At 48.9% G+C, this 14,160-nt stretch overlaps 1 protein-coding gene across 1 annotated transcript in view; it reads left to right on the top strand.

Moving 5' to 3' along the window:
* Positions 1 to 14,160, top strand: part of LOC103591489 (aryl hydrocarbon receptor-like) — an 88,734-nt gene that overhangs the window by 30,732 nt on the left and 43,842 nt on the right. Inside the window, exons 2-3 of the mRNA XM_008573966.1 lie at positions 1,033 to 1,220; positions 13,765 to 13,886. Coding sequence (XP_008572188.1) covers positions 1,033 to 1,220; positions 13,765 to 13,886 — 310 coding nt within the window. The remainder of the gene's footprint in view (positions 1 to 1,032; positions 1,221 to 13,764; positions 13,887 to 14,160) is intronic.

The following is a 14,160-nucleotide window of genomic DNA, read 5'->3' as shown; positions in this document are numbered from 1 at the left end:
AGCATTTGTCTTCTAAATGCTTGACCTTTTAAAAATTGTACCTTTTTTAATGTTTTGATCGTGCTTGGCTCTCTAGAGAGTGATACTGTGCTTTCTTGGGGGTTTAATAATGGAAGTAGCTTTAACTGTGCTTCTCGGGAGAACTAACTTCTCATGAGCATATCTGAAACAACCACAACATCCCAGTCCCTGGGCCAGTGCTGGCCTCAAGGTACAAGGGTGGGGCTGCCAGGCACACAGTCCCAAAGGACAGCCTCCAGCAGCTGTCCTTTCAAGGGCACACTTGAAACCTTTTATTTCCTCTACAGGAAATATGGAAGTTCTTGAAAGTGAAACCTATAGGAGAATCCCGTAAGAATAAAGATAGATGAATGATAGAGTGACAGAAACCTCCCAGGAATTATTCCTTCCTGCATATCGATGGGAGATTGGAGAGATGGATGGGTGTAACACATATTTATACACGTTTGTGTGTACATCTGGAGTGAGATGATGTATATGTGTGCATATACATGTTTACGTGTGTGTATTCACACACAGAGAGGAAAAGAGAAGAGTGTGCACACGTATTGATACATATTTAAAAAGAGAGAGCACACACGTGTAGAGATACATTTAGGGGTGTGTGTGTGAGAGAGAGCGTGTGCATGTGCTCAATTCTTAGTAAACCATGATGTCTTAAATGGAGTTTCCATCTCCTCAGTCTCAGTTGTGGTATAATGACTTTCTAATTTAAAAAATGCATAGGGAAGCAAATGCTCTGGCCAGGGGACAGTGGGAGGGTGGCCTGTCCATCACACAGGGTGCTGCAGCTGCTTGTGAAGGAGCCTCCTGGGCGCCCCAGGCCCAGGGTGAGGAGAGCGGCGAGGGCAGAGCCAGGCCTCGAGGACAGGCAGGGCCTGAAACTACAGCACAGAACACCACGGGTCCGGGCTCACAGTGTCCTGCACGGCATGGGAACCCCGGGGGGTGATACAGGAGTGAAACTGCAGAGGCAGGTGGGACAGTGATCGCTTTTCTCTTTCCCCCCAGTCCTAAGCCACCGCCTCCAGAGGGAGCCAAGTCCAACCCTTCTAAAAGGCACCGGGACCGGCTGAATCAAGAGCTGAGCAAACTCACCAACCTGCTGCCCTTCCCGGAGGACGTGCGGGCCAGGCTCGACAAGCTGTCCATCCTCAGGCTGATCGTGGGCTACCTGAAGGTGAAGGGCTACTTCGCAGGTGAGCGCGGCGGGGAGTGGCGACGCCGGCCTGCGGGCGGGGGTCCCGCAGGGGCCACCGCGGGCGGGCGGGCTCGGCCCCTCCGGGTCAGGCTGCCGTGCACGGCCTGTCGCCTGGCTCTGTTCTTCCGGCTGGGCTTTTGCTCCTTTTGCTTTGTCATTGCTTCTGAGAATCCACGTGTTCCTCCACCTTGTGGAACGTTGGTCCGAACAATGGGCCCATTTTTCTGAATCTAGGGTGTGAACTAGGGTATCATTTCTTCCTGTCTTCTTGAAAACGTATTCTTCTACAATTCTCTACCACACAATGGCACCACCTGTTCTCCCTTCTCCCACTAGCTCATTAGCCGTGTCTTTGCTTAAAGACAGCTCATTTTAACGTGTTCGTGTTTGTGAGAACGGAACTTGTGTGAGTGACGCTGAACGCGAGGGGGGGGAGGGTGGCCTCTGCGTCCCCTGAAAGGTCCCTCGGGCTGGCCGAGCCCTGGGAAGGGGTCAAGAGAGGAGACTCTGGACCTGAACACAGGGTAAAAACGGTCACAGTGCTCTTGTGGAATTTGTTTTAATTTGGAAGAAGTTTCAGAATTGCTGGACATTTGGGGGAAATGTCAATAATAAGACGGTCAACTGAGAAAAGTAGGTTCCCGAGTAGGCCTTATCTCTGGAAATCTTTTTTTAAGAAACCTTCCTCCGGCTTTGCTCCAGCAGCAGCGGCCTGCTCTCTGTTGGGACCCCCATCTGCCTGGCCTCACTCCTGCACAAGCAACTTCCTTCAGTGTGGACAAACTGCCTTCATCAGAAAATGTCTTTATTTCACCTTTATTTTTTCCTCGAAGTTGTATTATGAAAGATTTCAAACACATAAAAGGGTTAGAATTTTACGGTGAACACTCATATGCCCACCAATTAGATTCTAGAAGGAACATTTTATTACGCTCTTGTTTTATCATGTGCCCAGCTAGCTACAGCATTGTTCTTAAAGGATGTTTTGCTGGATACAGAATCCCGTGTTGGTTTTTTCTCTCAATACTTTTAATGTGTCCCTCCATTATCTCCCGCCGTGCGCTGCTCTGGATGAAAGGTAAGTATTGCTCCTACCGATGTTCCCCTGTACACGATATGCCTCTTAAGATTTCTTTATTCATTTTCGGTTTCCAGCAGTTTCGGTGTGGTTTTCTGTGTGTTTTGTTGACTGAGACTCACAGAGCTTCTTAGATGTGGATTTATCTTTTTCATCAAATTTGATGAACTTTCAACCACCACTTTTTTCTGACTTTTCTCTCCTCTCCGTGTGGAACTCAAGTTACATATATTTTAGATTGCTTGATACTGTCCCACAGGTCACAGGTGCTCTGTTCAGTTTTTTCCTTCAGTTTTTTCACCTCTGCTTTATTTTGGATAATTTCCTTTGACTTGTCCCCGGTTTACCAATCCTTTCTTCTGTAAGTGTTCATCTTGCTATTAAGCCTATTAAATGTATTTTTTATTTCAGGTATTGTATTTTTTAGATCAAGTTTCTCTCTTTGGTTCTTTTTTATGCTTTCCATTTCTCTGCTGAGCTTTCATTTACAGGATCAATTGCACTTTGAGTATTAGGTCAAGAGCTTTGCAATCCAATTGGGTAGCTATTAGCCATATAGAGTTACTTAAATTTAAATTTATATCAATTAAAATGAAGTATGATTTAAAATTTAGCTCTTTGGTCGCACCAGCCATATTTTCACAGCTCAGAAGCCACATGTGGCTAGTGGCCTCACGATGGACAGCAAATGCTGAGCATTTCAGCTGTCACGTTGGACCTCACTGGCCTCTCTTTGCAGTTATCTTCCAACTCGTCTAAAACAGTGACACGTCTTCCTCTGTCCTTGTCTCCTCTTTGCCATTACGAGTGGCAAATGGAAAATTCTCAACTCTCCACTATGTTTAATGAAATATAGAAACAGGCCTCGGCGATGGTGTCGTTTCTTCCTTTACATCTTCTTGAGTAAGACTTTGGCAGCAAGAAAACTGAAGCATTCTCAACTCTCCACTATGTTTAATGAAATATAGAAACAGGCCTCGGCGATGGTGTCGTTTTTTCCTTTACATCTTCTTGAGTAAGACTTTGGCAGCAAGAAAACTGAAGGAGGACACGAAGGGATGCAGATTTCCCTATTCCACTATCTCTCTGTGTTCTGTCGTTCTTCCATTTTCTTATTATTTTAGTCTTTTGGCAAAGCTGAGAATCCTTAATGATGAATTTTGGAACAGTTCTAAGAATGATGAAATAGCAAAATGTTTCAAGAGTTAAAAAACAAATGAAATTACTAAGATTCAGTACTGTATCTTAGATTTATATTAGGGTCAAGTGGACTCATATGATCATTTCAAGGCAGAATAAATTTCATCCTATTTTTAAAATGTCAATTTATCTTTTTTCTTTGGAAGACCTCTAATAAAGACTAAAAATTATGACATATTAATCTTTAAAATTGCTACAGCTTCTGAAGAAAGAAACTACAAAACTAAAATTGGATCCAGTTGACCCTGATAATACACTGAGGACTGTGAAACTGTGCTGATCGCACAGTGATAAACGCAGAAAAGCAACAACCGTTCAATCATGCGGAGTAGGGACGCGGGTGTCCACCAGTGGCCAGACAACGTGTGAGGTGGTGGCCGGGGGCTGAGGAGAATGGGGTGGGGAATAGCTGACTAGTAGGCACCTGCTTTTCTTTTGGGGCGATGACAGTGTTTTGGAACTAAACAGAGGTGGTGGTTGCACAACATTGTAAATGTACTAAATGCCACAGAACCCTCCACTATAAAATGGTTGATCTTATGTCAATTCCACCTAAATTTTTAAAAACACACATTCAAAGCCTTTTTTCTCCCAAAACCCTTGTAGGGGACCCAGAGGCTCAGTGGAGCCAGGTGAAACCAGGGTGGTGCCAAGGAGCCTGCCTTGTTCAGCTCCGTGGGCCTCACGGTCATTTGGCGCCTTCCGTGATGAGGTGACAGGCATCTCTTAACACCTTGGGCAGTTATGTCATCACCCAGGGGTGGAGTTAAGGACACTTTTGAGTGGATCTGCTGGCTCTCCTCAAGTGACACCTGCTGTGAGCCAGGCCGACGCACACCGCCCGCTCCCCTTCTGCTCTCCGTCTGGCCACCAACACAGCCCTTTCTTCCTCAGTGATGTCCTCTCAGTCCACAAGCACCTGCCAAGCAAGAGGGGCCAGGGCATTCCTGACAAAGCCAAGTCCATCCTCAGGGAGCCCTGACTCAGGGCAGACACAGCATCAACCTGCCCTCAAGGGAGCAGGGTTCCCAGAGGATGGTGCTTGGGGACACAGGGGACAGGACTTATCCCCCTCAGCTGCCCCCAGTGTCCTTCCCCTCCTGTCACCTCCTCTCCAGCCCCCCTGCCCTCCTCTCCTCCCTTCTACCTTCCCCTCAGCCCCCCACTGGGCCCAGGAGGCTGCTGGGCCTGGCTCTCCTTGGCCCACAGTGTCTGTGTGTGACTCTGCTTGTTTTCTTTCCAGAGTGTCAGGAAGGGCAGGTGGCAGTAAACAGAGGACAGAGGCCCTAGGGTTTGGCACCTACCTTAGCCCTCCTCTGCCAGGCAGAGGCAGTGCTGGGTGAGGTAGGGGGTCCGGGGGGCAGACCTCTAAGGAGGTGAAGATCTGCCTGGGTGGGCATAGCTTGGTGGTCAGCCCTTGCCCCAATGCTGGCAATCCATGTCTGGCTGGCCCCACGGTTCATTGCAACCCGGGCCCTGAATGCAACCCCTGCCCAGGGTAAATGGGGTCAGTAGCGTTGGTTCAGGGATGGCCAGGCTCCAGGAGGCTCATCGGTGACTGGCTGCCTGTGTGGTGAGCAATGGGGCAGGGTGATTGTGTCCACTCCTGTGAGCTGACCATGCCCCAGACATATCCAGGGGGAGAAGCGCACCTGTCTCATACAGCCAGGCACGAACTGTTCTGACTCACCGGTTGCTGTGGAGGGAGGAGAGGGCGGGGCCCAGGTGGCTCCCTCGGGTCAGCCCCCTCCAGGCTCCTGTCGTGCTGTGTGTCCCTCCCATCTGCTGCAAGGTCAACTCTAGTATCTAAAGTCACAGTACAACTTAGCAAAGGAAAAGTGGGGACCAGAGGTAATCTGGGCTATGTCAGGGGGGCAAGTGGGCAGCTTCAAGAGCTCTGGTCTGAAAATGACGATGGTGATGTCAGTGCCAGACAACACGCTGCCCTCTCAGGGAGGCTGCCTGGCCTTCCAGGTATTCAGAGGACAGGTTTCTATCCTTTTGACAGAATTTTTGAGGTTCTAAACAAGGAAATACATTTTTTTTAATGACTGACTAAAAGTTAGAATTAAAGATTTAAAGATAAATCTACATTTTCTTGAAATGCTGCTTGATCAGTTTGTCTCTTTGGATGACCAGCTGTCACTTTCAGGGATAGGCCCAGCTGTGACACAGTGCCTTAAACAAGACATGAGCTCCTTAGAGGCAGGTGCAGTCTGGCATCGACTCTGAGCTCAAGGACACCAGGGACAGGTCTGCAGGCCTCTGGCCTTTGCCTCCCAGTCGCCAGGTGGCTTCATGGCTCCTGCCATCAGGCTAGTGTTCCAGGCAGGAGGAAGGAAACAAGAAATAAGTGGTGGTGTCAACCTCCAGCAATCCCTGACTGACTTCTGTTTACTTCTCAGTGGTCAGTCAGTGTTACATGGCCATCCAGTTCCAAGAGAGGCTGGGAAATGTAGTTTTTCAGATTTGGATATAAAGGTAGCTTTTCAGATAGCATTCTCCTGTTCATGGATTTGAAGTTTTGTTGTGAAGAGCCTTCCTATGCAGCGCTTGCAACAGCGGGAGCACTGTCCAGGCGGGAAAAAGGAGGGGCAGGGGGGACCCAGCAGCAGGTGTCGCCTGCCCTTCCAGTGAGCAGAGCCAGCCTCTCACCAAGTAGACATGAGCCCAGACCGTCCGGATCTATTTCTCTTCAGTGCAGCTCAGTCGGAAAGCTCTCAGTGGCAAGCTCTACAAAGAAACCCATCTCATCTTGAGAAACGACTTCAACCATAAGAAAAGTGCATGACCTCCCCCAATGAGGCCGAGGTCGGCAGGGGTGATATCGAGGTCCCAAGTCCTTTCCCTCTTTCTGCTCTGCCAGCTTCAGCACGTGGGCCTCCTCTCCTTGAGCATCCCTAAGGTGGCTGCTTCTGTTCCAGGTGCACATGCAGACATCTGCCCGTGTTCCCTTTACGAAGAAGGAGTGGTTTCCCTGACACTCCTGTGTCTTCCTTCACATGTCTACTTGCAGACGGTCATCCCAAGGGGCTTGGCCCTCCGTGCCCAGAACAGCCAATGCCCAGGCAGAGCAGGTGCTGCCTGATCACACTGGCATTCTGCTGGAGAGGACAGGAAGGAACAGTTCAGCAATGGTTGCACGCAGAACACCTCTTCTCCTTAGTGGGAGTCCCATTATCATAGAGCACAAAGAAAACAAAAGAAACAAAGCAATAAAAACTGGCCTATACCCCAGTCATCCAGAGATAACCGTGATGATTTGATGTACCCAGCTCCAACTGTGCATGCACATGCATCTTAAAAGAGCATGCGGGGGTGAACCTCAGAGGCTGGGAGTTGGAGGCGCTGCGGGGCAGCTGGGAACTGGCCCGACATGGTGGCTTCTCCACACTGAAGCCCCGGCAGCTGCAGGGAAACGGGCTCATGTGGGCTTCTAAAATGAGAAAGAGGATTTAAAAACATGGCATCGTCGGTAAGAACTGTCACGTGACATCAGGCAGCTTCCTCACAGCATCTCAGTGACACAGTCCTTTTGTGACTTCCAAGGATGCAAGGTTGAGGAGGAGATATTGAGATTTCTTAGGTCTCAACTGTGACACAGCCAATGTGGTCGCTGGACAATTTGTTTTTTCATGGCTCTTGTTAGTTTCCTGATTTTCTTCCTTTATCAAGAAACAGTTGAAAATTATTAAGCGTATTTTGCAAACCACACCAAGATGCTCCAAGAGGACAAGGAGAGATTCTTTGCTGAGCCAAATGGAGCCTAAGTTTCTGGAACCCTGTGTCCCTGACTCCTGGGCTGAAATGTTCAACTTCCCAGCCCCTGACGAATGTCCTGGCCAACGGGGCAGTGTGAAAACAGTCTGCAGAAAGAAAGCTTTCCGCACTTTCTGGTTACATAGTTAGGCTAAATATCTAAAACTAACTGATAGTGCCACCAGAAACTTGCTGTCATTCCTAATGCCCTGAAGTTTCTAAAGTAAATAAAAATAGTAAGAAAAATGCATAAATGGATAATTGTCACTGTGGCAAAAGTTTGCTAACAGCATCACCCTTTAGTTTTATAAAGTAACTAATTCTAAGTGACATTCAGTTTGCATAGTTTTAAGTTGTGATGAATCTTTGTTTTGTTTTTAACTTACATCGAGGTGGCAGTCCCTGTTTGGTCCACAGATGCTGAAAGCACAGACAACGGTCTATGCAGCAAGTTCCTCAAAGGCAGGTGTGGCCCATTCATCTTGGAAATCCCAGTGTAGTGCCTGGAATATGGGAAGCACTCAACAAGCAATGGAAGAATTATATCTTGTCAGCTCAGGCAGCTATAACAGAAATACCACAGACTGGGGGCTTAAACAACAGATCCCATTCATCTTGGAAATCCCAGTGTAGTGCCTGGAATATGGGAAGCACTCAACAAGCAATGAAAGAATTATATCTTGTCAGCTCAGGCAGCTATAACAGAAATACCACAGACTGGGGGCTTAAACAACAGATATTTACTTTTTACCATTCTGGAGGCTGGAAGTCTCAGATCAGGGTGCCAGTGGATTCAGTTCCTGGTGAGGGCTCTCTCCTGGTTTGCAGACTGATGCCTTCTTACCGTGTCCCCAAATGGCAGAGAGAGAGAGAGATCATCTCTCTTGTATCTCTTCATACAAGGCACTAATCCTATTCATGAGGGCTCCACCCTCTTGACCTAATCACCTGCCAAAGGCCCCACCCCTAATACTATCACATTGGGGATTAGGGCTTCAACATATGAATTTGGGGGATTAGCTGAATCAAACATTCAGCTCATAGCATTGTGCATTCTTTTTTCTTTTTATTCTGAACTTCTCACAGATTCAAGGAAGGAAAGATGTAGAATTGCACCCAGAGGTCTACAGTTGAAGCCCCACCTTCCTCCCTTGGTTATTTTCTCAGCTGACCTGTAGGGAGCCCATAATCACAGACCTAGCCATTCTGAGGTTGTTAGTATCTGCAGGAACAATTGTGGGGGTGTGGTGTGGTGCACACGTGTGTGTATCTATAACCATGTGTTAGAAAATGCAGCACCTCTATAACAGTAGCCAGAGAGGGTGCCTGGGAGACATCCACGCTCTGTGACTGAGTTTCCATCACAGAGCCCATCTTAGGCAGGTGGAAGAAAGAGAACCTGTNTTTATTCTGAACTTCTCACAGATTCAAGGAAGGAAAGATGTAGAATTGCACCCAGAGGTCTGCAGTTGAAGCCCCACCTTCCTCCCTTGGTTATTTTCTCAGCTGACCTGTAGGGAGCCCATAATCACAGACCTAGCCACTCTGAGGTTGTTAGTATCTGCAGGAACAATTGTGGGGGTGTGGTGTGGTGCACACGTGTGTATCTATAACCATGTGTTAGAAAATGCAGCACCTCTATAACAGTAGCCAGAGAGGGTGCCTGGGAGACATCCACGCTCTGTGACTGAGTTTCCATCACAGAGCCCATCTTAGGCAGGTGGAAGAAAGAGAACCTGTGTGTACAATTCAGTCTGAAGGTGGGCAGCATCCACTCCCCAGGGCCCCCATTTATACCCTGCACTTCAGTCCCCACTATTCAGCCCAAAGACATGGTGCCCAGTGGTGTGCTGGGCCTGGCTTAAACCAGCTCCCCAGAGCCAACGGTTAAATTTTTTGAAAAGTTTGCAAGTTGATGGTTAAACAAAGCCATTACTAAAAATTAAATTACATAAACTTATGGTTAAATAAAAAAGGGCGTCTGCACATGGCATTTCTAGAAAGTCATGCTGTGCTGACTGGGTCGAGAGTGGCTGAAGAGAAGGTTCCTGGAGGCACTGCCCCCCACCCCCAGGGTCTCGCCAAGGAGGAGCCCACATCTGGGCTCCTGCTCCTCTCTCCCTGCATCAACCTTGAAGAGCACTGAGAACGTTCACAGCTTCTCCTCTGTCCCCCCACCCCTCACCACACGGCTCTGGGCAGCCCCATCCCTGAAACCTCTCCCAGGTCCCCCAGCCCCTGAACTCAGGATCCCGCATCAGCAAGTCCCCACGGCCTCCACCTCTCCTGAGCTGCACCTCCACCTTCAGCTCAGGCGGAGCCAGGCTCTGTGAGCCTCTGCTCACTCCAGGGCCCGAGGGGACCGGTGGGAGGCTCAGCTGCCCGTTGCTGCCACCACTCCTGCTCTCTAAAATGCCCTGCTTTGAATTGCATGTGTCTGGGGGTCCTTTGGGTTCCTTTTTTATACTTTTGTTAATAGGTATGTTTCAGTCAGGACTCTTTTGGCCACCAGGAGCAGAAACCTCGACTCAAAATGCTTACATGTGTCATCTCACCCCAGGATGTCCCTGGGAAGCAGCAGCAGGGACCGTGCCGGCCTCGGGCCCAGTTTTCTCTGTCCCTTTGTTCTGCCACACTCAGTAGCTTCACCCACTGGCTGGAACCAGCTGAGCCTCTGGGGGCAGTGACGAAGACGCAGGGTGAGAGGGCCCTTGCCTCGGTTTACTGACAGGCCACGTGAGCCCCAGCAGCCTCCTCATGGAGTGTCACAAGCTGGGGCAGAGAAGAGGGGCCGCCCTGGGAGAGCTCACCCACCCACCCAGACACCGAAGGCACTCACTCTTCTGAAGAATGCATGCCAGGCGGGAAGCGAGGTGCCCACCCTGCCCTGGACAAGGAGCTGTCTCCCGGCATGGTTCGAGCAGGTCTGCCTGGCCAAGACTGCACCGGCACATCCCAAGCTCCAGCGCACACACCCTTGTTCACATGTTTTTAGGTCACTAAGCAGTAAAATAACTCACAGACCTCTGTGTACAGATGACTCTCTGATTTTGAACCGGTCTCGGCTGTTTCTCTCAGCTGCTTTGCCTTTGATGTTGGCTTGGAGAAACATAAGTGGCCCCAGGACCCCTCGGATTTCTTTCGAAGGATCAGAGCCAGATCACTAAATGGGTATTTTTGTGATTGTAAAATGCTTTCCTTAAACAAAAGCTTGCCAACAGGATCATCAAACATTGCTTTGCTTATTTCACTTTAACCTTTGGATCTTTTTTCTTATCAAAGATTTACGGCAAGTTATACATTATTACAGATAGAGTTGAGCTGTCCATTTCTTGGAAAACAGGAAAGAGGCTTGGAGCATCAATCAGGGGTGTTCTGCTTTGCTAGGGGAGCTCGCCTCCCCCTCCCCCAGCAGCTCTGGACTCCTGAGGATCAGGAGCCTTCTGCCCCACCCGCCTCAGCATCATCCGCAGAACCTCACGCAGTGTGCACGCCAAGGTGGCTGAGTCGAATGCTGTGTGTTTCTGTGACCCAAAGACCCTGCAGTCTCCTCAACAAATGTGGCTTCCTTCCTCCTCTGGCTGCCTATGCCATCCAGCCCTCAGGTCCCCTCCCCCATCATTTGACCAGGACACATTTTCTCCTTTTCTGAACATCCTGAAGGACAGTGTTCCACATACAGCTGATCACCTGACTCCTCAGGACTGGATTTTCTGCTGTCGGTCCCCACCACCACCACAACCCTCTTCTGGTCTGGGAGTGATTTGAGCTGCTAACCTGAAATCCTCAGCCTGGAGCCTAGGGGTTTGTAATAAACACTTCCCTCCTGAGCTGCCCAGTGAAAGATGGTTTCTGTGCCAGTGTTGATGGCCCATCACCCCCTCTTATTTGACACTGAAAAGAAAATATTGACACAATGTTAAATCATTAGATTTCTCTGTGGCCTTTGGGATTTTATCTCACAAAACTTTTCTATCTTGTTTGTATATTTCTGGAAATCCAAAACACATTAAATGCACCTTGTCCCAGAGATTTATGTCTCCAAGGTCCCCTATTACCTGCTTGGATTTTTATTATCTTTTGCTTGTTCAACAGGAGCGCAGGTGACAGGCTGGGTCTGCTTGTGGGAAGAATGGTGGGACTTTGCTCTATGTGTGATTCGTCTAGAGACAAAAGCATGAAAACCTGAAGCAGCTTTCACCTTGTTGAGGGTGTATGTGGTGGCAGAGTTCAGAGCTGGGTATGACCTAGGGATTAAGGTTCTGGGCAGTGAGAGGAAGACCAGGATCCGAAGCACACACTCATCAAGAGCTTATGAGCACATACACCGAAGTGCACACAGGTCATGCATTCTTGGACTGGATGGGCTGTGGGAGGGTCAGAGAGGCCAGTCACGAAAAACAGGTTCGGGAGTAAGGTTCCAAAGTTAGAGCACTGCCAAGGAGAATCTGTCACTCAAGGTCCATTTCAGAAGGTCCTCTTCCATGAAGCTTTCCCAAACCTCATCTCCTTCAGCCAGTGTGTGGTGTCCCCAAGAGCAGGGTCAGAGTGCACCTCTCACAGCTCTCCTGATGGTCCAGTTGGCATTTCCTGGAGATGTGTTTTTTCTGCCCACCACCTCCAACTTGGGGAGCTTGTGGGTCCCTTCTCCTGCAACCAGAAGCGGAAGTGGGTGGTGCCTTGATAGGCCCCAGAGAACAAAGGGTGAGCACCAAGGATCCGGCCTGCAGAACTTCATGGAACAGGGCACAGCCCTGAGTGCACAATTCTCAGATTGTGTTGGAGCAAAACAAACCTTTATCTTGTCAGTGGTTGTTTTTGGGGGAATTTTGGTTACTCAAAATCAATCTGAATCTTAGCTAATGGTCATGGTCAGGACTTAAGAGTTTGTGCTGTGATGTGAGGCCATTGGAGGGTTTCAAGCAGGAGTGACCTCATGTATAATTTTTTTAAATATCATGCTCACTACTGTTTGGAGAATTGATCACATGGGACAAAAGTAGAAATAGGGAGACTGTTACAGGAGCCAAGTTCAGCTGCCCTTTCACCAGAAACGAAAAACTGGAGAGTCAACTGTTGATGCAAGGATTGGAAGCTTTATTTTCAGAACCTGCACCTGTGGAGACAGACTAAAACTGTCTCAAAGGCCCAGGATCCTCAGCAAGGTTTTTAAAGGGGCAAGTGTGCGAAACAAAGGGGGACGTTATTCGGGCCGGCCCAGTGGTGCACTGGAGAGTGCGCCGCTTGGGAGTGCAGAGGTCCTGTGGAGACAGACTAAAACTGTCTCAAAGGCCCAGGATCCTCAGCAAGGTTTTTAAAGGGTCAAGTGTGGGAAACAAAGGGGGACGTTATTCGGGCCGGCCCAGTGGTGCACTGGATAGTGCGCCGCTTGGGAGTGCGGAGGTGCTCCCGCCGAGGGTTCGGATCCCATGTGGAGATCAGTTCCCACTCACTGGCTGAGCACGGTGCGGGCGCAACACCGAGGGTTGCGATCCCATTGNTCAAGTGTGGGAAACAAAGGGGGACGTTATTCGGGCCGGCCCAGTGGTGCACTGGATAGTGCGCCGCTTGGGAGTGCGGAGGTGCTCCCGCCGAGGGTTCGGATCCCATGTGGAGATCAGTTCCCACTCACTGGCTGAGCACGGTGCGGGCGCAACACCGAGGGTTGCGATCCCATTGCCAGTCAGTAAAAAAGACAAAAAGGAAAAAAAAAAAAAGGGGGGGGGGACGTTATTCCCATCAGGAGGCTGCTACTGTAATCTCACAGACTCCAGGCTGCTCAGTACCTCACGTTTAGTCCTGTAACTCTTCAACTTATCCTTGGAACACAGGTGTTATCTGGTTCCCACGAGCTGGATGTTGTCTTGTTCCCAGAGAACTGTGACTTCAAAGGAAGGATGGTCATTTCTGAAAGTTTCTGATTAGCTTTTATGATCTTGCTTTTCTTACGCAAGAAGCTCTGCAGCATTTTTGTGAGCTGTGCTATGAGTCAAAGTTACAAAAAAACTTCTTGACTAGCATCTTCCTTAAAGCTGTATTCTACAAAATGGCCAGTCTACTGCTAACTATCAATGAGTATGGCTGGGTGGGCTCTTACAAGAGTTGTGGTTTTTCATAACTAGTTGTGTCATGCACTTCTACCTGTTCTGATAGGTAGGGTGGAAATGAAGTGATCTCGCACGAAGTCACACGGGCACTGGCTGTGCAATACCGAGGAGCAGAGGGAAGCAGGGGGCTGCTCAGAGGAGGCAGCGGCTGGACTGACGAGGACTTTGCCTGCAGAAAAGCTACAGTTAGAGCAGCTCAAAGGTTAAAGTGGGGCCATTTTCCCTGGCGGAGTAGGTGCGTTTTCAATCAGATGTGGTCACTCTTGCTGGAACCTTTAATGAAGAGCTCGAGGTGTCAATACACAGAGCCACACTTGCCCTTCTGAAGCTGAGAACCATGGTCACCTGGATTCTCCATGTTCTAACATGTTCATAATAACACCTTTTTTCTTTCTCAGCCACCTTAAAGGACAGCAATGCAGGCTGCTCAGCTGACCCACCTATGCACCCAGGAAGAAGTGAACATACCTTTCCACGGGTCAATGTAGATCTGTTTTCTGAAGGAGACTTGCTTCTTCAGGTACTGTATGATTCTGTCCATGTCTGTTCCACATCAGTGCTTATGCCTGTAGCAGAATCAGGCCTCAGAGTTTTCCAGAAAACATTTTGTTTCAACTTTTGTTGAATTTATCTTTCATCATCATCATTGAATTTCTGGTTTAATAGAGTATTCTATATCTAATGTCCCATTTTTGGAGAAATCTATACTTATGGTGCCATGTGGGTAGAAGTAAGACTTGGGATGGGAAGAGTCAGAAATCCTGGTACAGCAGCATCTGCTCTCCCCCACCCCC

The sequence above is a fragment of the Galeopterus variegatus genome, unplaced genomic scaffold (assembly GCF_000696425.1).
Source record: "Galeopterus variegatus unplaced genomic scaffold, G_variegatus-3.0.2 Scaffold974, whole genome shotgun sequence".
Classification (NCBI taxonomy): domain Eukaryota; kingdom Metazoa; phylum Chordata; class Mammalia; order Dermoptera; family Cynocephalidae; genus Galeopterus; species Galeopterus variegatus.
Note: the sequence above shows the minus strand (reverse complement) of the source record. Positions and strands in the feature narration are given on the sequence as shown.